Genomic DNA, 27,196 nt, shown 5'->3' on the forward strand with positions numbered 1-27,196 from the left:
TCAATTATGTATCGGGCTTTGGGTTAGGGTTAGGTTACATTAGATTTCTGACCATTCTGGCCGCCTCCTCCCCTCATTGATTTAATTTCTGATCACCCCTCCCTCCATCGCACATATTGTATTATTTGTGAGGAGTTGCTCACATTTAGATGAAAGGAACGTGCTTCTGGAGTCACTTGTATATCATATATAGGCTATAGGCTAATATAATATAGGCCGATGTGTGGGTCTCTCGCCCTAGCTCGCGCGCGCTGCTCTCTGTGCCAAATCATGTCCAAATGGAGACGCTTTTGCGCAGCGAGTGAGCCAGCGGAGGGCAAGACGAGGGGCAGAGAGAGAGAGAGAGAGAGAGAGAGAGAGAGAGAGAGAGAGAGAGAGAGAGAGAGACGTTGTCCTCTTCGTAGATATTCATATCTTACTAAAGTATTTTCTGTCTGGTTTATTGCTGGTAGATTTTGCGAGAATCTCCCGCCGCCGCTGGTTTTATTTTTTGATTGCCCGTTTACGAACGTTGACCGCTGATAAATAGGCTAATGCGGCGCTTGCGGGGGTCCTGCGGTTACACACAGGGAGATGGAGGAGGCATTATTATGCAGCTTGGATACATTCATGTCCCTGGACAGACGTGCACGGACGATTCCTTGTTTCGGATGACAAAGTGCAGTGCGAGCGCAAACGTATCAATTAAATATGCAAGAATGTGGCAACTTCACCCCTCCCATTCGCACGACTAAACCGAATTATATTATGAGAATGTGGCCTCACCATTTAGGCCTACTGCTAATCTGCATAGATTCTCTGCCATTCCGCCATTTTTTTTGTACCATGCATGTTCCAAGCTCCTCCATGCTCCGGTTTAGATAACTACTGTACAACGCATTTGCCCTTCGCAATAGGGCCAGGTCTGTCTGTCTGTCTGTCTGTCTGTCTGTCTGTCTGTCTGTCTGTCTGTCTGTCTGTCTGTCTGTCTGTCTGTCTGTCTGTCACGCAGCAATGCATGCATGCGCTCAGCGGAGAGGCAGCCCCTTGCCTAGTTAGTAAAGCCTGGTGTGCGAGGTTACCTAGTTAGTAGTATAGTAATAAGGGTAATAATAACCCCTCCCCCTCTCTCTCTTTCCTTTAGTTGTCTTGTTATAGGCATATAGGCATAAAACGTACGGCTAAAGTGGATCAATGGATGTTTTATAATATAATAGGCCTAATCATATCTTTTAATTACCTCAACATTTTACTTGAGTATACAGTATAAGTAAATCTACTTAGTTACTTTGCCCCACTGCGCCCAGTGAGAGCAGAGAGAGAGAGAGAGAGAGAGAGAGAGAGAGAGAGAGAGAGAGAGAGAGAGAAAGAGAGAGAGATCTCGGCAAGCGCCGAGGTCCATTTGGTTACCAACTGTCCAACTCCATCATTAATAAGCTGGGGATTGTGGACCACCTCAAGCCTCAAGGACCACTGGTGGTATTTGAAGCAGATGATCAGATCGTGCAAAACTCGGAATACCCCGAAACGCTTTGCGTGGTGTCACAGGCGAGAGAGATGAAGCAGGGATCCCCACAACCTTCATAGATTCCATATAGTTTCATTGTTTGACAGCACAATCATTTTTTTTGCGCAGCCTCCTCGCCAGCATGGTGCTTTAAAACGGCGAAATTAAACAAATATAGGCCTATTCGCTATATAAATATTTTGTTCGTGGGCCTGTGTTTCGCCGTTAATAGTTCTCCTTGGCTTTATTTATTTTTTCCTATAGGCCTACGCCAATGTAATGTGCACAGGAGTATTTTAGTTGCACAAAAAACAACCGCTCGCCCAGAACGAACCAACGGCGCAGTACAAAACCAAGGCAGGCAGGGTCCATTTGGTTTAATTTTACGCTCTCAAGAGTTAAGGGTCTATATAGTTCCGTTTGGTTACTCTCCATATTTTAACTGGAGATCACCTGCATGGAAACCCTAACCCCTCAAGGACCAACACAGCACTGGTGGTCCCCGGACCACTGGTTGAGACCCACTGCTGTAGACTCAATATACTGTAATCATATCGAACAAAAATAAATACCCTATGAATTCAATGAAATGTCGGCTTGACAAGTGTAACGCTGACACTGCATGTGTAATGGATGTGTAATGAATGGATGGATGAAATAATAAAATGTACTTTTCATCATGTCTGTTGCTAAGGTATGGCAACATGACTGGTGTCTTGCACGCACGCGAGGGCGCGCGTGCAAGACACCAGTCATGTTGCCATACCTTAGCTTTTGCTGAACTGACGCCACTGGTAAACCCCGACTCTGCAGGGTCTCCAGCGAACAAGACAGCGCTGATTTGGGACAAGCGCTAGAGCTGCAGGCAGCTCGCCCCGTGTTGCGTATCTATAGCAGATATACAAGCTCATAGCGTGGTGAATTGCGTGAGCTTGTAGCTCTGATATTTTCAACGTGCGTCACCATCGTACGACGAATAGGGCCTAGGCTGATTTTTAACAGCACACAGCACACAGCACAGAAGAAGCAGCACGCTCACCCTTCGGGATTTAAACCACGCTGACAGATCATGATACAAAAATTATGATTTGTTTTAATGGTTGTAGCCTACTACTTTAACCAAATAATAATAAGAATAATAGGCTTAAATCTGATAAAATAGCCCAAAGGGAGCCACATGATAAAATAGCCTATATAAGGGAGACATTTTCCCAGCCGGTCACAGTGTCCGGTGCCGGTGGACTTTATAATTACCGGCCAATTAAACATTTTAGCGGTCAATGGCACAACGTATGCTTCGCCAATATCTTTATATATACAGACAGACAGACAGACATAGAGAGAGGGGGGGGGGGAGAGAGATAGAGAGAGAGAGAGAGAGAGAGAGAGAGAGAGAGAGAGAGAGGTAATGTTCATGAATCATGGAGACTTGTAGAGGATTGATTGAATAGCCATTAGACACCTGGCACCCCCTCAAGAACCACTGGGGGGCCCCGGACCACTGGTTGAAATCCACTGTCAGTAAGAAAGTAATGACGTGCTGCCGTGCATATCACCGAAGAAAAAAAAAGAAAAAGAAAAAGTAGGCCTATACCTCTGCCCTCATGAAAGTCAGGCAAGACTGACGTTAACCTTTATTTTATTTAGAACATAAGATGAAACCAAATGGACCCTGTGTTCATGAATGAGTTAGAGCTTAAAATAGTGAAAGTCGGAAAAAATGCACCAATGGATGCGAGCGAGGCAGCAAGTGGAGTAGACTACAGAGGCGCACATGGGTATGGTAGCTACCGTACCTTGATTACAGGAGAAAATAATAAAATGTACTTCTTAAAATGAATTCATCATGCTTGTTGCTAAGTATTGGCAACATGACTGGTGTATTGCATGAGTGCCTTCCTTCACACGTGCAAAACAACAGCCATGTTACCATACCTTAGCATTTGCAGAACTGACGCTGCTGGCGGGATCGCGCAGCCGAGGAGGAGGAGGAGGAGGGCCTATTCGTGGACTCTTTTCATTCTGTCTGTCTGTCAGCATATTCATTACATTACTCCGTGTGAGTAGCCTAATGGCAAAGCATCTGGATAAATCACTGTCTGTCTGTCTGTCTGTCTGTCTGTCTGTCTGTCTGTCTGTCTGTCTGTCTGTCTGTCTGTCTGTCTGTCTGTCTGACAAATTGAATGAATTTTGATATTTTTATAAATGAATTAATAGGCCTACTGTCATTGCATTTCCATTTTTCAATTATACACCGAATAGCGCAATTAAGTAGGCCTAGGTCAACGAGTCAACCCAATTAGCACTCCCGCAGCTGGTCTGATTGGACTCTGACCAGCTCTGCGCTTCTCAAAGTTACATTAGATCATTTAAACCATTGTGGCATTATTCTCAGCCAACTAATGATAGTCTATTCTGCATTCTGGTTGTCGTCACCCCAAATAATGGATTACTTCTTCATATAATTAATATAGGATATAATGCAGCAGCACTCTTTATGTGCAAAGCCCTCTTCTATAATGATCAGATTCATTTTTACTCACAACAGAGTAAAATATATTTAAACTCTTAGGTCTGCATTGTTAAATGCAACGGAACAGGCAACAATAGTGGATGGCAATGGCATAGAATTGAATGGTTTGGTCTGTATTTGAACTGGAATGAGTTACTGCTTAAAACGAATACAATTAAACCATTGATATAAGAATCACTGTACATTTACAGAATTAAATTCTGTAAAAAAAATAAATAAAAAATCTGAGATTTTTTTTTTTTTTTTTTTTTTACATGACATGTCACGCGTACCTTCGCGGAACCATCGTGTAAAGACGCGATGCGTCCAGACGCTTTGATGCAGCGCAACGTGTGCCCCGGAGTGCCACTGGAGCAGAACTAACGCATGCATGCACGCACGCATATGTAAACAAAAAGCCATTTGGCACACATGCGTCGCTTCGCTTAGCTGGCACGGAAAAGCCGCCATAGTGTGTGTGTGCGTGCGTGCGTGCGTGCGTGCGTGCGTGAGAGAAAGAGAGAGAGAGATAGAGATAGAGATAGGGATAGAGATAGAGATAAAGAGAGAGAGAGAGAGAGAGAGAGAGAGAGAGACAGACAAAGAGAGGTTTTGATTCACTTTCCACTGTCCAGGGTGGGTTTGCTCAGTTCAGTTCGGTTTAGTTTTAATTGTTTAAAAATCTCTGGCGTCTCTGTCTGGTAAAGCAGGGGTTCCCAAACCTTTTTGTCTCAGGGCACCCCATAAATATTTTTTTTTTAATCCGAGGCACCCCTACATTATAATTTTCACTCCCAGCACCTTATATTTATAGCATATCGTCGTTGTCGGGTGGAAACCTTGTATGTCCAAAACCGTTCTTTTGTATTTATCATCTATAAAATATACTAAAGTAGTGAAAACAGCAGATCTACAAGCACACAACGCCTCGCATCGCAAGGCGTTGTGTGCTTGTAGATCGGCTGTTTTCACTAGTTTTGTGCGACAGTCTTGTATGATGAAGCAGGGCTTTGCTTTACCAAAAGACGTACACATTTGAAACTTGGAGATACAAGGTTTCTGCCCGACAGTGACGATATTTTAGTGATTATGTTGCGAGGAAAACATTGAGATAATAACCATGACTGAAAATAACTTTGTAAGTTTAAAATTATACTAAATATTTTTTCAAGTGTCCAAATACTTGAAGGTTGCCCCGTCACCCACTTTGAAAACCCCTGTGGTAAAGAATAGTTTTTGTTCATACACTCTACATTCTGATAGCAAACATTGCTACAGAATGTTTGTTCAGTAACAGGCATCTCCCCATCTCTCCAGTGCTTTAGAAACAGAAAATGCAAATTTCTCACTCTCAGGTTGGTCACCAATTTCATCCAATCTGGAGAGAGAACCCATTTATCAGCTTAAATGTTATAGTGTTACAGATCCTATATTTCATCTGCAATGTTTGTTTTTGTTTCATCTCTTCCAATTTGATGTGTTTATCCCGGACGGGTTCTCTCTCCTGCACGAACGAAATTGATATACTGATCTGAAAATGTATTTTCTGCGTACCAAAGAGCTGCGACCACTGTTATCAGAATATAAAGCTATTTAAACACTTATTTTAACAAACATACATTTATAAATCACTTAAACTTATCCTTAAATGAACCCAAATATATACATTTGTTCGCCCGGTAGTTTTAGTTTTTAATGATAATGATAATAATTCTTTATCAGGAATAACCCCTTGAGATGTAGCATTCCGAGGGGGTCCTAGAAAGGCGTGTGTGAAGGAAACAGCTTGGGTCTGTAACATGCTGGCCCTTTAAGAGGTCACTGTGTTGCTGATTGGACCGATGAAGGAGTTGGTCCTGGCTAGCATCGCTGGGGAGCGTGGCCGGGGTAGCAGGTAGTCCAACCACTCACACACACACACACATACACGCACGCACACACACACGCGCGCACACGTACACGCGCACACACGCACGCACGCACGCACACACAAGCGCACACACACACACACACACACACACACACACACACACACACACACACACACACGCACACGCACGCGCACACACACACGCACACGTACAGCCATTCACTCTGGGGCATCACTACAACTCAGTCTATAAGCCTATAAAAAAGGCACTTTTTGCCCCCACACATGCACATACACACATTCACAATCACACATGTTCATACACTGAGACACACACACACACACACACACACACACACACACACACACACACACACACACACACACACACACACACACACACACACACACACACACACACACACACACACACACACACACGTGTTGGGGACAAACACACTTTAAGCAACATGCTGTGATTTCCCCAGCACAGTGATGCACGCATCAGGCTGAGGGACGGACAGTATGAGCGCTGCTGTGGCTCAGCCTGCATCAGGAGCCAGTGGTGGGAGGACTCTGTCCGCTGCCAAGAAGACCAGACACAAGAGTGTGAGGAAGAACTCCAGGAGGATATACTCTCCCTACAATGATAGCCAGCAAGGGTGAGTCCACTCGACACAAACCTGCATTTTAAAGCATGTTTTCTTTTTTTCTTCATCATTAAGCAACACAAGCTTCAACAAATGGTGACTGTACTAGTGTCCCCACCTGCAGTAACTCATTCGGACAGTCTGCTTTCTCAGTAAAGGGGGTAGACCTTTGGAACTCTTTGCCAACAGTCTTAAAACTAGAGACGGATGGTAATGTCTTTTACAGAGGACTCAAGTTATGGTTGAAATCAAATCAACTGTGCTCACAGTTTCTGTTCCTTACCTGCTGTGTGTATTGATTATGGCTACTTGTGATTTTGTATGTCCTACAGACTGATGGGTCAGATTGTGGATTGTTAGTTCTTATTAGTAATTGCATATTATAATTGTTTGTACTTGACTGGGTTTTAGACTAGTATTATTGTTTTTGTACTTGATTGGGTTTTAGACTAGTATTAATGTTTACTGTACTTGACTGGGTGTTGGATTTGATTATTGTAAAATAGAAAAGCCTCCTGGGGACAGCTGATGAGAATTAGCACTTGTGCCAAAATCACTTATATCAATGCATCTGGTTCGTCCAATGTGATTGTGATGTCCATATCAAATAAATAAAACACAACATAACATAATAGAGGCTCTTTTCCTCGATCTGCATGTCTGTCTTCGCCGACTCTTTCTTTCACCACTTTTTTCATTCAAAACATTTTTTTTAAACAAGTCTCCAAAACAAATAAAACGATTCTTTGCGAGTTACGGTATAGATTTGGATGTTGAATTTGTTTTTTAATCAGGGTGAAAAGCTGTATTTTTAGTTTTATATGTTCCTCGGTATAATTCTCGGTACGGTACGTTACTTTTATAAGCTTCTAGTGCTGCCATCCAGGACGAAAGTGCACTGTTGGCCTTCTCTTTTCTTACACCGTAAATCAAACATGCTATCTGAAAGAAAAGGGATGGATGGTAAATTGGCACAAATGCTAAAGTGGATTTAACGTGGAAGAGAATTCCTGACAAAGGCCATTTTTTGCTTGAAATGTTGCTGAACGACGCACAAAAATGTGCGTCAAAACCAGGGACGTGCTGGGCCCCTGATTCAGCCCGGGAAAAAGAGTTGGAGAGGCCCTCATTGCGCGCTGTAGAGAGAGATCTCTCTCTATAGCGCTGCTGCTACTCAAAGATTTGCCATTTCAGATCATGACAAGTGACAAGCCAGTGGGCCAATTACATGAGTTATATTTAGTTGTTGTCGGGTGGAAACCTTGTATGACCAAAACCATTTGTTTTCTATTTATCATTTTAAAAATGATTTAAACTAGTGAAAACAGCCGATCTACAAGCACACAACGCCTGTGCTTGTAGATCTGCTGTTTTCACTACTTTTGTGTGACGGCCTTGTATGATGAAGCAGGGCTTTATTTTGCGAAAAAACTTACACATTTGAAACTTGGAGATACGAGGTTTCTGCCCGACAGTGATGATTTACATTGTTGGCAGCCCAGCCCCCAAAATGGAACGAATGCCGACATTTTATTTTAAATTTTTTCCTAATGGCCGGCCTGGACCGGCCGGGAATGAACTGGCCGTTCGGGAGTTGGCCCGCTTTTCCCAATGGCCAGCACGTCCCTGATCAAAACAACTAGTATGTGTCCTGCGTGAGGATACATTTAATCATAGTCCTTCCATTTATTTGCGAACACCACTTTAGGCTATTTGAGGTGCACTCTCTACAATCCTTGCTGGAATTGAAATAAGATTTCTTTAGAACCCTAGCCCTTGTGTTTACTTACTGACACATTATTGAAGGAAATATTTGCCCCGGTGAAATTGCACTTTGCTTTTTCCTAGATAGCAATTGTTGAAAAGATTGTTACACAAATGCAGCTTAAGTAGGAAGGAGTGGGTTTTATCGAGGATAAAACAAGAGCACATTAACATAATTAATTTTTGCCATGAATATTTGCATTGCGCAACAACTTTGACAACTGAAGAATTAACCTTAAATGTTATTTTATATACTATCAATGTATGACTTAAGAAATGATTTTATATGATAGAGAAATCATACAATGTCCACATAATGGTTTAGACATCATACATTCAAGTATTACATTTTTCATATTTCATATTCTTTCTGCCTCCACATGTATTTTGTTTGCCATTTAGAAGATTGACTTCCATTATTCTAAATGGAGGTGTCACCTAATCTCCATTCAGAAACATTATTTCTCCATTATTCTAAATCAGGGCTAATCAGCTTAAGATGGCTCAGGGGCCACTCAGCAAAATATCAAAAGTCCAAGGGCTGCAAGCTATAAATGACAGTCCTATTTTGGACGTTTGTATAATGATTTTGTAACACACTACATGAGTAGTCTAAAAAAATAAGGGAAAACACAGAAACAGACACATCTATAAGGTCAAACTTCATTGAACAAAAATATTGTCATGGTGATGAAAAGTTACAAAACAAGTCTTTAGACGCTTTAGACGCTGAATGCTAGCCTAGTGAAATGCTAACCTGCCGCCGATGCTGGTGAATGCTAACCTGGTGAAATGCTATCCTGCCGACGCTGGTGAATGCTAAACTGGTGAATGCTCAGACTCTGTTTCTAAGTGGGGGTGTTTCTGAATGGTGATGTTTCTAAGTGGAGAACTGCCCCCATTTTGTCCTATAGCCACTCAGATGATGAAGATAAAGACCAAGACGATGGACAGGTGGACAGCAACGACCCAGAGGAGATGTTCCAGAACATTCAGTACCAGAAAGAAATCATCGCCAACATACGCACCCGACCCTGGCCCATGAGACGGAAGCTCAAAGTCTTAAAGTAACTCTTTTGTTTTACTGTCTCCCTGTGCAACTACATCTGACATCACATTATTCAAATGTCAAGGTTCAAGTTCAAGGTTGTACTTTATTGTTACATCTTTTGTACAGGTACATAAGAGTAAACCTTTTTTGTTCGGCTTCCTTCAGACAATGCAGTGGTATATAATATTAAAAAAACAGCAGAACAACAAAAAAACACAACACATCTATACAAGATAAAAAAACATAAGTAATAATGGCTTAGGAAAGAAAGAGTGCAAAAGGCAAAAGAGCAAAGAGAATGTAAAAAAGCATCCTCAGCTGTACATGTGCATAAAGTTTGGTATATTGTATACACCAATGGCATTATTTTTCCGTACTAGCTACTGTACAATAACAAGTAAAAAACGGCATTGGCTGTGAGGAGCGCAAGACGAAGCAGCCATTCGTGGCGCCATCTTGGTTGTGAGCCTCTTGATTCTCGCCTATAAATACACACTGTACAAATTCATGGTTAATGGAACTGAACAATATATATACTGAAATGTCTCAAAAGGCATTCTTTTTTTTACTATGTAAACAATAATCTTTTGGGCAATCTTTCTCTGGCGGTGAGCCTTGTGGCCACTTATCTGATCCCAACCTAGGGGATACGCACTGTAAACACTACTGTACCTCTTCATTAACACCAGAGCTCCTACAGTCGGGGAAATGCTAACGCTCGGACGCTAATGGGAGTAGAAGCCAACCGGGCGTTTAACGCTAGTGAGGTAAATAACGATTAACATTCTCCTCTCCGCAGGCTCTCAGCCTTAATGGTCGCGCCTACGGAAAACAAACCGAATTAGCAGGATAATTATTTCAGCACTTGTTCCTCTGGTTTCTCTTTTTACTGGACCATCCTTAACCACACTTGAGTGGCTCCTCTAAAGTCTTAATGTCTTTTTCAGGACATTCATAAAAGACGGGGAATGATGAACAAATACCGCCAAAGCACCCAGCATAAACATCACTGGGGTAGCCTACTGAGGTATACACAGATACTGCTGTAGGCTGTCACACCACCTACACACCAGTAAGACGCCTAAGGGGCGAAAAGCGACCTCGCCCTTTACGCCATCTGTCTTGGCCATAATATGGATTCTGTTAGTGTGATTTTCCTAACAGGGCATCATCTGGGATACAATCCCTTTTATGCCCATATAAAGAGATCCCTAAAACAATCCCTTTTATGCCCATATATGGAGATCCCTGCTCTGAGTTTCTGACATCACTGTAATGTCACCTGTTTATGCCCATACATGGAGATTCCTGCTCTGAGTATCTGACATCACTATGATGTCACCTGTGATGTGTCAGGGGAACCACAGTGTCAGGTGTTCCCCGTCCGGATGGATACGGTCAAGCTATAACGGTTCTGATAGTAAACTGCGACCTACAGTATGGTCGAGACTACAGTATGTTAAGGTGGTGCCATAGTTTGGTATTTTTTCTGTTCATGTCTATGGAGTTAACATGTTAATAGACCCCCAGGTGTGGTTATAATATGCAAACATGTCTTCCCCTGTGTATTTTTGGTTTCTTCCTGAAAGCTGAAAGCCTCTCAGTCAAAAGGCCCAATTGAAATACACCACTTTAATGATCATAAAATCATCCCCTCCCCTTTTTACCATACAGCAACACTGCGGGGGCGTGGCTACACCCACCTGAAAACCAGGTACTGCATACTTAACCCTTTCCAAGCCACGGGGAGCCCCTTAATGTTAAAACCGTAATATATCGGACATGTGAGCAAGGAGTCTCAGCCGCGCCGTACTTTCCCGGACTTTGTCATTAAAACCGGAATAAATGATTTTGATCCGAAAATCGGCGATCGTCTAACCTTCCCTAGTCACCGCTCGTCCAACCTTCCCTAGTCACCGCTCGTCCATCGGTGGCTCGTGGCTGCTCTGACATGAAGCAGAAGTGACTCTCATGGCCTTTCCTTCTTCAGCCTTCCTTCCTCCCACCCACTTGTTGTTTAGACGATAGCACTAGCAGAGCTGGAGTGCTAGGTGCTAGGCTATCCAAAGTGGTCACATCGACTGTTCAGTCACCCCTGGACTATATGCATGGATCGTTATGCGCGCGGATCGCGCACGCGAAACGCACGGGGAGATCGATGCTTGGCCAAAACCACCACTCTATCCCAACGGAGATCGAGAAAATCACGGTGAGCTAATGACCTGGGAAAAAAAAAAAAAGAGAAAACAACGGTGCGGTCCAAGAAGGAGGGGTGGCGGGCTCATGTTTATAAACATAATATTATGTCTCAGATCACAATACAATAATAGAAATTTCACGGCTAATCTACCAACCACCATTCTATTTTGGCTGGCAAACTGTTAATGAATAGGTGGGTGTGGCCACATAAAAAACAAATTTTAACACTTTCTGTACACTTTCTTTTGAAAGAAATCTTCCTCCAAGTATAATCATAATACCTGATGATCATGTTGTGGGGGGGGGGGGGGGGGGGTCACGGCACTTCGTCTTTAACAAGTAGACTTCAATGTCGATCCTGTGAAAATGTATGGGAAAAATTACATTACAGAGATCGACGAAATTCAGAAGTGCATTTAAGGCAGTGTTTCCCCTGTAGGAAATTGAGTACAGTGTCAGTGTGGGGCAAGGAAAAAAAGAGAGAAAAAATGAAATAAGCTGAGAGACTGTAGGAGGGAGAGAGAGAGAGAGAGAGAGAGAGAGAGAGAGAGAGAGAGAGAGAGAGAGAGAGAGAGAGAGAGACAGACAGCAAACATAGGCAGAGAGAGCTTCAAAGATGTGCTGAGTGTGGCCCATTCAGAGCAGCTTTTATATGGGCGGTTTGTTATTGCTGCGGGGGCTTTATTGCCATCATCGGGGATGAGATGCAAGTCTGCGTTTTTACGCCCTCAGTAATCTCTGGCTGAATGCCTGTGATTACACCCTCTGGAATAACAGCTCATATTTTACACCACAAACCAGAGATTTTCCGTTCCCCACACTTTAATCCGCACATTTTGACTATACGCATTCGGATGTTGATTATATTCTTCTTTAAAACCCATTTAGGCCTAAAATGATTGCATGCTTTAACTATTAAAAAATAGCAGATATACAAGCTCGATCTGCTATTTTTGAAAAAGTCGTGAAAATGTGTGCAAATCTTTGAATACATGTATTTTCAAAGCGAACGTTTGTAACTCAGATTTTGCTTCTGGGTGGTCTCTGGAACTAAATATTTTGAGATGTAGGTCCATGGCCAAATAAATATAATTTTGGGGGTCCTTCACATGAAAAGGTTTGAGAACCACCGACATAGTAGTCTCTCAAGAACAGACTAAATGAGCTCCAGTTAAGTGAAAAGGACCTTTTCTTTGACGATGGCTGGCCAGATTGCTGACATAGAAACATAGGTTTTTCAAAAAAACGAAGGATTCAAAAGACACTAATAGAATCGGGTCAAAATTCTAATTTTCACGACTTTTCAAAAATAGCAGATCTACAAGCACTCGGTGCCGCGCTGTGAGCTTGTATATCTGCTATTTTTCAATAGTCAAAGCATAAAATAATAATACACAAAATGTGTACCCGTTCTAAATGGGTTAAAGCGCAATCTTATTAAACTATTGGCACGGCGTGACGAAACCGCTGGCCTGCGGTGTATTCCGCTAAACTTCCAAGGCTAGGCTTTCCCATACAGTAGGCGCTCACAGGGGATAGATATATATAATAGTGGCGTACTTGAAAATCGACCGGATTGATGAGCTTGCACTTCTCCGCAGGAGTTGAGCGTGTAACATACTTGTTGAGAGAGTGATCAGTGATTAATGCATTGGCACACAGCCCCTTGAAGTAACCCCCAGTCAGTGCTTGGATGGGATGAGCATTGTAAATCTCTAAGGCCCCCTGGTTTCACTACCTTGTCATATACTGTAAATCCGAGGCACATGTTCACTGAATCAGTTTTAGAGGGAGGAATCCTCCATGGTTGGCTTTTATCTGAATTCCTGCTTTGTGTTTTTGATTTAACGTGTCGAATCCACAGTGTGTTGTGTAACCCAGGGGTTTTCAAAGTGGGTGACGGGGCACCCTGGGGCGCCGCGACGGCAGTCCAGGGGTGCCGCGAGATCATTTGATAATATTTGGAATTTATTTGGACACTTGAAAATATATTTAGTATCATTTTAAACTTGAAGTACAAAGTTATTTTCAGTCAGTTCTAACCAAAATGGCTATTATCTCAACGTTTTCCTCGCAACATAATCACTAAATCTACAGTTGATTTAGTCAACGAAAATTTATTTTGGCAGGCCTTGATGACATCGATCGTAATGACTGATTTTACACTTGGTTCTGTGCTGAAAATAGCAGATCTACAAGCTCTTGTGAGCTTGTAGATTGGCTATTTTCAGCATGCAACACTGGAGAGCAACCAAACATAAAATGACTCTCTTCTCCACTATAGTCTCTCCCCAACGTTGTAGTCTAGTTTGTATTTTGTTGACGAAATTGTCTTAGTTTTAGTCATCACAGCTTAGTTTTTATTTCGTTTTTATTTCGTTTTTCGTCAGTGAAAAAAACGCAGTAGACAAACGTTTTTCGTCATAGTTTTAGTCGGCGAAATCAACACTGCAGACAAACAGGACCAGGAGCAGAGTTCAGAGCATTCCCTGATTTGAAAACAAACCTAAAGTGCAGTGAGTTGTGAGGATGGATACAGTTCAAATGGAGAGAGTGGTCACCCAGGCCTGCCACTGGTCAGCAGGTGGTATTGCAGCTCATGGCATGCTACATACATGTACATAGTTAGTTAGTTAGTTAGTTAGTTAGTTACATACATAGTTACATACAGTAGTTACATACACACGCAGTCAAGCATTGGAGACGGTGTACCACCGCTCAAAAATACCCAGGGAAGGCATAATATTTGCATATTATAACCACACCTGGAGGTCTATTAGAGTAACTAGACCTTACCCGTTTGAAGATATGTGCTCCAATATATGTGCAGAGTGTGGGTTATGGAGAAAGTAACTGTAACTGGTGCGTGCGTGAGAATATGTCATAATCATAATGTAAGGAGCAGCCCATGGAGGAGTGTATATTTTTTCAATAGACACATAAAAAAATTTGAAAAAGTACAAAACTATGGCACCACGAAATCCCTTCAGGCTGATAACCCTTTCCGCTTCGCATCGGGAGTTATCAGCCTGTCGGGATTTTCATTTCTGGATAACGACCGCTGAGCCAGACGTTATCCCTTACATACAGGGTTCCCACACATTTTTACCAATTCATTTCCAAAACGTTTCCAGAATATTTAACCCAATTTCCAGGACTATATAACAATAATTCTGCTCAATAACAGGTCACTTACTCCTATGCGCAATGCCCAAAGACAGGTAGTGTGTGTATGCCAGTCAGTGGTTCTCAACCTTTTCAGGCCCTGAAATAATCATAATTGAACTGGGGACCCCGGCACCCTGACGAGCACTAAGAGTTGAGGAATTTTGTATAACACGGTTCTATTGTGAAAATAGCAGATCTACATGCTCACAACGCCTCGCAACACGAGGCGTTGTGAGCATGTAGATTGGCTATTTTCACAATTTCTGCCTTTATATATTTGACAATTTGGCCCATGTTTAATTTGTCATTTCAGAGGTATTAACACCAGTAAGACTCCCTAATCGGGAGATAAGCGACCAACGGTCGCTTATCTCCACAAATATCACAACCTCCACCTCTCACGTCATACGGGTAGCCATAGTTACACCTGGAATGTTGAATCTCCATATATGGAGATAACCTACGCATCACACAAAGTCTGACCTCACCAGCCCATACTTGGGCATGGACGACGTATATCTCCATATACGGAGATGGTCATATATGGAGATACGATGACATCACAGAGTCCACAGCTGATGATGTGGCGTGATGTCATACAATACACAAACAAGCCCTATATAAAGGGGCAATTCTCACCAGGGAAGAGAGCATTGCCTGGAATGTTGAATCTCCATATATGGAGATAACCTACGCATCACACAAAGTCTGACCTCACCAGCCCATACTTGGGCATGGACGACTTATATCTCCATATACGGAGATGGCCATATATGGAGATACGATGACATCACAGAGTCCACAGCTGATGATGTGGCGTGATGTCATACAATAAACAAACAAGCCCTATATACTGATGCGATACGATGACATCACAGAGTCCACAGCTGATGATGTGGCGTGATGTCATACAATAAACAAACAAGCCCTATATACTGATGCGGAGATATGAGCAGGGCAAAGGTGTGACGTGTGACGTGTGACGTGTGACCGACCGACGGACGGACGGCCGGTGGAGGTTTTCATAGTAAACTGCTCCCTGACGGTCGCAAAAATCAATAACCAAGACAATGCATAGCTATTTTTTCCAGGACCTTCCAGGACCCTTGATCAATTCCAAAACTTGTCCAGTACTGGAAACATATTTTTCTAATTTCAAAATATTTCCAGGAATTTCCTGACCGTGGGAACCCTGTACATAATGTGATGTCACACCATTGAAAGTCATCATAGCTGAAAACCTCATAAGGTGGCGGCACCTGTCCATTGAACTCAATGGGCGGGAAGGGGGGGTTGCTCATTCTTCATTGTCTTATAATGAGAGATATATGTGTGCAATATGAAATTATGCATATACACGAGGAAAATATTATTTTGTAAGCCATGGCCGGGTGGACTATACCATGTGTAAGTTGTGGGTTGCAGCTGTCAGTACACGAGGAAGTAGTGTTTCTATGACAACTCAACTTTTTAAACCCAATTGCTGGACATTAAATTACTAGGGGTGTAATGATATAGTAACTGCATCGAAATATTGTTTTCTTTGTATCGAATCGAATCGGCAGTGCAAATACTCGATTGTATCGATACCACCTACTTGTGCATTGTATTTAGCATTTTTAAGAAGAAAAAATGAAAAGGAGGGGTTTAATTACTTTTCCTTTCCATGTAGCTACACTGGTCTATCGATAAATGTATGTAATATGTTCATGTCAAGGTGCAGGTTTGTCCATATGTGTTCAAATATAATGTCCATGTATTTGCCAGATAATCGCTGTGTTTATTTATTTATATCCATAATACATGTTTAACACTTTGCAAGCCGGCCGTACTTGCCCGTACTTGTCCGGTCGGCTCAATTAGCCGCTCGTCTTTTATCGTACTTTTATCGTAAAAATGAAATGAATGATAATTCTTTTTTTTTAAAGTCGCCGGTCGTGCTCTGTCTCTTTAAGAAACCATCTGAAGGGTTAACGTGTCAGCGACGTCATGACGTCATGTGCATCTCACTGCCTGAAGAATGCATACCAGCAGTTGCGTCTCTCTGTATGCATGCAGGGTCCGTTAGCGTAGCCTTTCTCTGAGTCTTTTTCGATCAGACGAAAGACGAAATCAAGGCTTCACAATGAGTGGATTACATGTGTTTAGATCGCTGTGCGTACATCGAAGACGTAATGTACTTTCGGGCGCTGTTTTGTATCGCCGTTTCCCCCGTTTGGCTCCATGCAAATGAATGGAGAAACTCAGCCTACTGCAGCATGAATGTAAGTCGCCGGCCCTAAAACGCACTCTATACACGGATCGCTCGCTAGCACCGAGCGCTACACTACATGCTGTTAGCATTTGGAGCATTGTTTTTTTAAACATGTTTATAAATAAATAGAAGATTGAGCAGCAGTACCTCTGTTCAGGGTTTTTTAAGGGGCTCCCTGTGGCTATTAAAAACCTGCACTAACCACACTTTTCACACAGATTTAATTTCTTTGCAAAATAGTTACTATATTGATTTTAAATAATTGAATCGAATCATATCGTATCGCCACGAATGAACCAATATCGTCCATGTATCGTATCTATTGTATCGTCAACCATGTATCGTGATATGTATCGAATCGCTATTAAAATGTATTGTTACACCCCTATAAACTACCCATCTTGTTAATTAAAGCACAACAGGTAGTTCAGACTAAGCAATCAGATTGTTTTTAGGGCATCTTTGGCATGCGAAAAAAAGAAGAAAAGAGTAAAAGTTAAATGGCTCAGAACTTTTTCCTTCTCTGCTCCCACTGCACTTAGAGATCTTGCATTCTCATGAAAGTTAACCCATTTAGAACGGGTACACATTATAGTGTATCATTATTTTATGCTTTAACCAGTGAAAAATAGCAGATATACAAGCTCACAGCGCAGCACCGAGTGCCGCACTGCGAGCTTGTACAGTAGATCTGCTATTTTTGAAAAATCATGAAAATTTTAATTTTGACCTGATTCTATAAGTGTCTTTTGAATCCTTCTAAGGTTTTTGGAAAAACCTATGTTTCTATGTCAGCAATCTGGCCAGTCATCGTCAAAGAAAAGGTCCTTTTCACTTAACTGGAGCTCAGTTAGTCTGTTCTTGAGAGACTACTATGTCAGTGGTTCTCAAACCTTTTCATGTGAAGGACCCCCAAACTGATATCTATTTGGCCACGGACCCCCATCTCAAAATATCTCAAAAACTTCCAGCGACCACCCAGAAGCAAAATTTGAGTTACAAACGTTCGCTTTGAAAATACATATATTCAAAGATTTGCACACATTTTCACGACTTTTTCAAAAATAGCAGATCTACAAGCTCGCAGCGCGGCACTCGGTGCCGCGCTGTGAGCTTGTATATCTGCTATTTTTCACTGGTTAAAGCATTCAATAATTCTAGGCCTATGCTGTGTCTTGTTCCCCAGGCAGGCCAGGGAGATCGTTCTGAAGTATGAAGGCAGGCTAACAAGGACCAGAGGCTACCAGGCTGCAGGAGCCGATGTAGGTAGACCACATGTTCCAACCATCATCATCACATTGTGTCAGTCTGGGTTTAGTACAGAGAAAGAGAAATGGATAGAAAGCAAGAATTGTTCCTCCTTGTATATTTGACTTCTCACTTTATTTTATCTAACGATTAAACCAACTAGAAGACCCCAGGGGTCATCAATAATTATGTCCGTGCACGGACAAATGTTTCCGTGGCAAGACTTGTCCTTAGTTGTTTTTACGTAACATCGTAATGTTCTTATTTTCATCATAAGTCATAAGACACAATTATTGAATATTAGGATCCGCTTAGTCTGGGATCACTTCACTTTTCGAGGTTTGATCCGGTGGGTCCGTCGGGAGAGGAAACCACTTTACTTCATGTTGTAGTACTCAAAGGACTACAATTTGCCGCTCAAGGACATACTTTTAGGGCCTACCTAATAAACTCTGTGATGCGGCGTAGTTTTGCTTTTGAAAAATTTGTTTGGGATATGCATCTTTTATTCCAACTCGTAGCGACTGGCAAGACTACACTAGGCTACTCGAGCATTTTAATAGGGATTGGTGAAACAAATGGAGGGAACCAAAACAAAGCGACGCCGCTTCTTCAGCTTGTGGTTTCCGCCTGGAACGGATTAAACCGCCCGTTGTTAACGATCACCAAGCCTGGTGGGCGAGGTTAGGATCCGCTAGGACAGTTACAGTACGTTCTCGAACATTTTATTTTCAAGGATCACCCATAACTCTGAGAGTGCGCAAATGGAACCAAATGGTCCGTAAGGGTCCATTGTTGTTCCATTTGTACACTCTCAGAGTTACAGACATGTAAAGGTCATTTAAGGCAATAGCTCTTTGTGGGGTTCTAATATTATTGTCCACTCGTTTGCATGTCCATGGCAAAAAAAAAAAACACAAGCCATGGCGATGACCCCTGTAGGACTCTTCCTCCCAACAGCTCTGGGATGGGCATTCTCAGCATTATGTGCTCCATCAGACTATGCAGAAAGGAGCATTATTTGCACTGCACTGCAGCAACCTGATGCCTACTGGCTGAATTATATTTATTATATAGGCCTGTTTGATTTCTGCTGTCCACGGGCAATGGTTTTACTCTTCCTGTTGTGTTACTCTCTCCTTTATATCTTTCTCTCCTTCTCTCCACACACACACACACACACACACACACACACACACACACATACACTTACACACACATAGAGAGAGAGAGAGAGAAGCAGAAAGATAGAGGGCTTCCGCACTGCCATGGCACAGCACCACCATGACCAAATTTATAGCCTGTTGTTATGGCCCAGTTTAATTAAAATGTTCCAGAGACATTGGGCAAGGCTGCTCAAGCACCATTAGAATTAATTGACTTTTAGCTCGCAGGCTTATGATGAATTATTAATTATAAAGATTGGCTGCTGGTTAATTGAAATGAGAAATCATCGAGCTGAGCTGACCTCGTGCCGATTGATAACGCTCGTCGTAGGTTTTTGAACGATGCGCTCCGTGGCAAAAATCATAAGGGCAAATATTTTGTTTGGCGTCATCCCAGAGGTCCTGAAACGTGTTGACAAATCAATCAGTGGTGGGAAAAGTTCTCGCATTTCTTAGTTAAGTATAATAGTCCATGGCGTCCGTTTTAGCCCAATGAATGTTTTTTATGCAAAACAGATGTTTGCAATGGATTTAGAATCATGAAAGACCCCTAGTTTGACCCCTCATATGTTACTTAAAGCAGATAACATTTTTGCTTTTTTTCCCTTCATTGATGTGTCAGAAAGGGTTATCATACCAAAATATAATCTACAGATATAGAGCTTTTAAAAAATGCATGATAACCTTTGCCACATTTCCGATACCGACATCTCGTATGGCCCATGGACTAAAAGTATCAATACTTCAACTTCAAGTCCTGGATTCAAAATGTACTAGTAGAGTAAAAGTACAAAAGTATTGGTATCAAAATGTAGCCTACATAAAGTACCAAAAGTAGAAAGTACTCATTATGCAGAATGTCCCATTTCACAGGTTTCAAATGTATAAAATGTAAAAAAAAAAGATAATAGCAGATCTACAATCTCACATCGGGTCGCATCGCTGAAGTGGTTAATGTGTGTGTTTTGTAATAATAATCCAAATCTACAAAGTAACTATAGTAACTCAATTTTTAAAAATAATTGTAGTTTGGTGAAAGTATAATATTTTGCTTCTGAGATGTAGTGGAGTAGAAGTGAAAGTACTGAAAAGTCCAGTACTTTACACCAGTGGTTCTCAACCTGTGGGTCGGGACCCCCAGGGGGGTCCCCAAATTATTTTGGGGGGTCCCCAGATGATTAATGTAATGTGCAACATTGTTTTCTCACTCAACAGTAAACAAACCGACATAAAGTTTAAGTGCAATGAGGCACATTTCTAAAGTGACAATTTAAGGACTTTTTAATACCTCTAAAATGACAAATTAAATATTGGCCAAATTGTCAAATATTAGAGGCAGAAATTGTGAAAATAGCCGATCTACATGCTCACAACGCCTCGCAAGAGAGAGAGAGAGAGAGCATTACATTTTATACAAAATGTAATGCCTCAACTCCTAGTGCTCTTCAGGGTGGGGGGGTCCCCAGTTAAAATATGATTATTTTGGGGGTCACAGCCTGAAAAGGTTGAGAACCCCTGCTTTACACCACTGAAATCAATGAATCTGTCCTCACCTAATGTTCCAACATCTCCTCCCGCAGCTGGTGAAGAAGCTCTCTCGGGTGCTCTACAACATCGTGGTTCTGTTCATTCCCTGGGAGATGAGGATAAAGAAAATTGAAAGTGAGGCTACTATCTATTTTCCTTTTAGTGTATGACAAACTGTGTCTCGTGGGGAAGTGTTGAGATGCAGTGTTCTCTCATTGATGCTATCAGTCAGAGAGAGCCTATAACAGCGTTTACCAAACTATATGGGTCAAGACCCATTTTTTGGGGGGATCACGGAAACATTTTATGGGTTGTGAGTAAATATTACCCTTTTTGCTGTATTTAAAAAGATTTTCAAAAAATGTAAAAGAAAAAGGTAGAGTAAAGCCCTTTGCACACAGGCGCGTTTATCCGCACGGATAAAACGGACAATTTCATTGTTTTACAATGATTCTCTACGACCTCATGCACACCGGATCCGAATTAGCCGTGCGACGAGTGGCTGCGGCCGTGTGTTTTTTTTTCTCAATCGAACCCAGTTCGATTCGTGCGTCTTGTCGCATGCGGTAAAAAACTCATCACTCCTTTTATGACTCCTTTTGGCAAACAATTGTACAAGTCCCTCTGATCCGAGTCCAAGTCGAGTCGCAAGTCATTTGGTCCAAGTCTCAAGTTTTCTCTGTTGTGGGCAAGTCAAGTCAAGTCGAGTCACAAGGTTATGTCAAGTCGAGTCGAGTCACAAGGTTGTCATGTCAAGTCGCGTCAAGTCGTGTCGTGTCGCGTCGAGTCACAAGGTTGTCAAGTCGAGTCAAGTCACAAGGTTGTCAAGTTGAGTAAATGATACCTCTGTGACCATAACTATTATGTAATTAACATTCAGTAGGAAAAAACAGTAACACTAGGCCTACCCTCTGACCATAATACTCTATCATGGCAGAGGTTCTCAAACTTTAAAAAAAAACAAATTTCAGTTTATTTAACTTAAAATATTTGTATTATATAAGTTAGTAAATATAAGTAAATTAAATAAGTAAATTAGTAAATTAGAGTAAAAAAGATCGATTCAGACACATTACAGTATTTTCTGCCTTTCATTCTATTCAAGGGAAAAAATATCTTATATCGCTTTTTTGATGCCTTCCATTATTATTCTCAAGGGGGAAAAAATACCTCATGTCATTTTGCTTCACGTGTGGACATAGAGAGGAGGGGACTCAGGGGAGATCTGTCGCAAAAAAACTAAACTAAACAAAGGTTTAGGCAATTATACATCGGACATTTAATCTCTGCATAAGGATTTAAGGATGCTATGCTTATAATGACTACAAGCGGAGTTGTTATCAACACTCACGGAGTATTGACATAACTTAACACGCTCCTCCTGATGACTGGAGACAGCTGCAGGCTGCAGCACATCAATCGGGGAAATCTGCTAATTTATTAATGAAATGGTGTCGCCTGCCGAATATAGACAATCTACAGGCTCCCTATGTGTCACCATGCTTGTGGATCTATTGTTTTTGGCGAGTAACATCAGATGGATTCACTCATCACGGGCAACTCTGTGAGTCATTTATTTATTTATTTCTCTCTCCCTCCCTCTCTCTCCCTCCCTCTCCCTCCCCTCCCTCCCTCTCTCTCTCTCTCTCTCTCTCTCCCTCTCCCTCTCCCTCTCTCTCTCTCTCTCTCACAACCATCGTGACAGCTTGTTTTGCTGCTTCCGTGATTGTGCTCTCGCTTACATGCCTGTCTCCAATCAATCAAATCAATCAATCAATAAAAGTGTGAACCTAGCGTGGCGTTCACGACTGCTTTGGTGAGTGGCATAGCGGCAAGTCGTCCGAGTTAGCGTGTCTCAAGTCGAGTCGAGTCGGGAGTCATTGTCTTCCAAGTCAAGTCGAGTCTCAAGTTTTTGACCTTATGTCCAAGTCAAGTTGCAAGTCGTCAAATTTGCGACTTGAGTCCGAGTCAAGTCGAGTCATCATGACTCGAGTCCAATTGTCTGCCTTTTGGGATCCGCAATATTAACAAACTGGGTCTATGTTCTCATAGTACTAGTTACTAGTGTTTGGTCCATATTTTGGACTTCAGCTAATCTCCTGTGAGGAGAAAACGTAAGAAATAGTGAAAATAGCATGTTATCTTGCAAATCGGCTTTTTTGAAATAGGACTTTATTAGTTATGAATTCATAATGTAATTTCGCAAGGGACACCAAATATATGGGTCGCGAGCTGAAAACGTTTAGGAAACTCTTGTCTGGTTCAATGCAGTGACCCGAACTTCCTTTCTCGTCTGTGTGTGAGGTCACTTTGGGTCAGGGGTGGCGTCCTACTTCATCTTCCTCCGCTGGCTCTTTGGAATAAATATCGTCCTCACCGTCATGACTGGAGCCTTCATCGTCCTGCCAGAGGTCAGTGTGTGTGTGTGTGTGTGTGTGTGTGTGTGTGTGTGTGTGTGTGTGTGTGTGAGATGAAGAGATAAAGATTTAAATGTCAATATTTCTCTTACAGTATGTGTAACAATTAAAGTCCTTAATCCGAATTTGTTTTGAACATATAAATTAGGGTTTTATTCTCATTTTGTGTTAAAATATGCAATTTGGAACTTTCCAAGCCGATCGTGAATCAAAAGATTTACAACAGCAACTGGTTTAAATGTCATTAATCTGTTGGCTAGCCTCGGGATCCAGGCATTTCAAAAAGAAAAGCCTAGGCTATAGCGCCCCTGTAACTGTGGTTCACAACATTTTAATTGTATATAAAATATATGTAGCCTTTCAGATATCTTATTTTACATCAGTATTGTTCATGTGAACTGGTTTGTTTAGGCTTATCCATTATAATTATAAAATCACTATGATTTATCACTCGTTTTCCACCGCGGATCACTTCCTCATTTACTCAAAGTGGACAGCAGCAGGAGCCATGTCCCGGCCGCCGCGTCCATTCCGAGACGGCGGAAGACCCGGTGAGATTTATCAGGGGCATAGAATGTTTGCGTTAGGCGAGACTATCTAATGGCTAATCCTACAAACACCTGAGTCAGTGCTCTAGACTAGAGAATAAAACGATTTCTCTGTGGGGAAAAAAGCCCACAGTATGTTCTTGGAATGTTCTTAAAGAGGTGGTGCCATAGTTTTGCACTTTTTCTGTTTTGTATGTGTCTATGGAGTTAACATCACTCTAATAGACCCCCAGGTGTGGTTATAATATTCAAATATGTCGAACCCTGTTTATTTTTGTTTACTTTCTGGAAGCTGAAAGTCAAAAGACCCAACTGAAAAACACTGAGTTAATGACATCAAAAACTCATCCCCTCCCCGTTTACCATTCAACTACACTTTGGGTGTGGCCCAACTTCAGCTGGGTCACCACCCACCTGACAACCCGGCATACTTAATGAACTGGTGGGTGTGGCCACATAAAAACGTAATTTTAACACTTTCTGTACACTTTTTTTTTTTTTTTTTAATCGTCTTCTTAGTTTAATCATAATACCAGATGTTTTAGGGGGGGACAATCATGGCACTGCATCTTTAAAGGAGCTATAGTCAACTTTTTCTTGAAAAACGGATGCTAAATTAAAAATCATATTTTATAAAAACAATATGCTTCAAATATGTATTTCTGTTAAAAAATTTCCTCAAAAAGCATAAAACAATGATAAAATAATCATTTTGGCCATTGTCAGGCTGACACTTTTTTTTTACATCCTATCAATCCATATAAAAGAATAGACTAGGATGTAAACAAAGTGTCAGCCTGACAATGGCCAAAATGATTATTTTATCATTATTTTACACTTGTTGTGAACATTTTTGAATAGAAACACATATGAAGCATATTTTTTTTATTAAATATTTTCGAAACATTATTTTTATTTTAGCATCCGTTGTTCAAGAAAAAGTTGACTATAGCTCCTTTAAAGGTGATACACCATGAAATTTCACTTTTCCTATTTTAAAACCTTTTTTTGGGGTCCCACTAGCACCTTCTATCCTCACAAAGTCCCATTTCTGACCGCCGTGTCTTTCTCTGGTTTTGGGAAGGCCGAGGTTAAAAGCATCCCACGGGTTCTCAAAACAGGCTGTCCAGATTTGCTGCCGTCGCTGACGTCATTGACGGCCGTTTTTGAAGATTTTTTTTTTCAAAAACCTTTTTTTTTCAATTTTTTCTTTTTCAATTATTATTTTTTTTTTCTTTTTTCAAAAAGATATTGGGGGGGTGGCGCAGTTCAGGCCAAAGGTGGTACTGCAGCTGAAAATGCTCAGAGCCATTCAAAATGAGAGAGGCTCTCTATGGTAATTTAGCCTCAAACCTTTTGAAAAACGTTTTTGGGACATAAACAATATGACATAAATACTTTTTAAATGCATGGTGTATCACCTTTAAGGCTTGACAGTTTACTTTGTAACTTGGCCATGGCCACACAAATACCAAATAGAGGACATTGTTTTGTTTGGTGGTTGTCCACGGGATAAGAAGGACTACTGATTTATGTTAGTCTCGAAATGCAGACACAGGCAATTTCCCTGACCAGGAGTAGGCCTATCACTCATCCCCAATTGTCCAATCTCATTCCTTTTCTTATTTACTACCTCCTATTTCTTCGAGGAAACCTTACCGCTCCCCTCACCAGGGGCGTCACAAGGGGTAGGAAAGTGGGACTGAGTTACTGGGGCCCAAGGTGGAGGGGCCCTAATAACTTTATCTATTGAAAAATAGCAGATATACAAGCTCACAGCGCGGCACCGAGTGCCGCGCTGCAAGCTTGTATATCTGCTATTTTTGAAAATCTTTGAATAATTATATGTATTTTTTAAGCGAACATTTCTAACTCAAATTCTGCTTCTGGGGGTCCCTGGAACGAAATATTTTGAGATCGGGGTCCGTGGCCAAATACATATCATCTTGGGGGTCCTTGACATAGGTTTCTTGCACACATTTTCACGATTTTTCAAAAATAGCAGATATACAAGCTTGCAGCGCGGCACTCGGTGCCGCGCTGTGAGCTTGTATATCTGCTATTTTTCAATAGTTAACATTCTTGGGGGGCCCGCAGTGAATCCTTGTACCCAGGGCCCAGAATTTGGTGTGACGCCCCTGCCCCTCACATGTACCTACTTGTCTTCTTTGTTGTAAAATATGAGTTTGTTTCAATCATCATGGATCTCTCTCCACATTCTTCCCCTTGTTCTTTCACCAGAAGGAAAACATTATAAGCAGTCATATTTCATAATAATGTGGTTCTTGTCTTCCTGGTTTCCGTTGACGCCTTTCCGATTGGACAAGGCAGAGGAATGATCAATTCATTCTTTGATCAATAATCATCACAGTCATATCTCTGTATTAGGGCTGGGTGATATGACTTCGAGTCAATATCACCATTATTTCCAACTTTTGCCACGATTATGATGAGTGAGTGAGTCATCATGAATAAATATGACATTAGCAGATCTACAAGCTGTGAGCTTGTAGATCGGGCTTTTTCATGACCGATGCTTGTACGCCACCATTGAAGAACAAAGTATAATACAGGGTTAAAGGGATATTCCACTTTCAAAAAAACCTTTGGTCATTTTATCATCTAATCAGGCTTTTGGGAAAAAAATTATTTGCTTGATTCAATATTTAGATATTTGATATTCATTTTATCCAGGGCCCATTCCTATACAAACCCATTGTAACTTCAAACTCCATTTTAATATAGATTCATCAAAAACAGCTGTCTTTTTTTCTGTTGACTCATACCACCCTCCTAATATGTGAGCTGGCCATGTTTTTTCGCTAACTTTTTTTTTCTTTTTTTTTTAATAGAAACAATATATATACAATAAAAGGTTATTAAAGATAAATGAAAAATGTTATTGAAAAAACATGGCCAACTCACGTATTAGGAGGGTAGTATGAGTCACCAGAAAAAAGACAGGTGTTTCTGATGAATCTATCATAGTTAAAATAGAGTTTGAAGTTTGGTTTGTATAGGAATGGGCCCTGGATGGGGAGTGTCTGATAAAATGATCAAATATCTTAATATTGAATCATGCAAATTAAAAACTGTCCAGGGTGTTCACAAAAGCCTGATTAGACGATGAAATGACCAAAAGTTTTTTTGAAAGTGGAATATCCCTTTAAGTGTCTAATCAGACCAGTGTCCATTATTTAAAAAAAATCGTGTTGATTTGTTGATATATAAGACATTTTAAAAATTGAAACAAAAAAAAATGTTTCTTGATTGATTAACCTACACAGGAGCAGGATTAGGCCAGCCATTGGTTCTAAATATGGGTTTAGATATGTT

General features: G+C 41.4%; 1 protein-coding gene across 1 annotated transcript in view; it reads left to right on the plus strand.

The window, feature by feature from the left end:
- Window positions 1–6,393: 6,393 nt before the first annotated feature.
- The window catches only part of tmc3 (transmembrane channel like 3), a gene marked incomplete at both ends in the record, with an annotated part of 57,769 nt that continues 36,966 nt past the window's right edge, over window positions 6,394–27,196 (plus strand). The window contains 5 exons of the mRNA XM_080730032.1: window positions 6,394–6,530; window positions 9,197–9,349; window positions 18,141–18,216; window positions 20,949–21,030; window positions 23,200–23,306. Of these exons, the coding sequence (XP_080586158.1) occupies window positions 6,394–6,530; window positions 9,197–9,349; window positions 18,141–18,216; window positions 20,949–21,030; window positions 23,200–23,306 (555 nt within the window). The remainder of the gene's footprint in view (window positions 6,531–9,196; window positions 9,350–18,140; window positions 18,217–20,948; window positions 21,031–23,199; window positions 23,307–27,196) is intronic.

This window comes from Nannobrachium achirus, assembly GCF_963921795.1.
Source record: "Nannobrachium achirus genome assembly, chromosome: 7".
Classification (NCBI taxonomy): Eukaryota; Metazoa; Chordata; class Actinopteri; order Myctophiformes; family Myctophidae; genus Nannobrachium; species Nannobrachium achirus.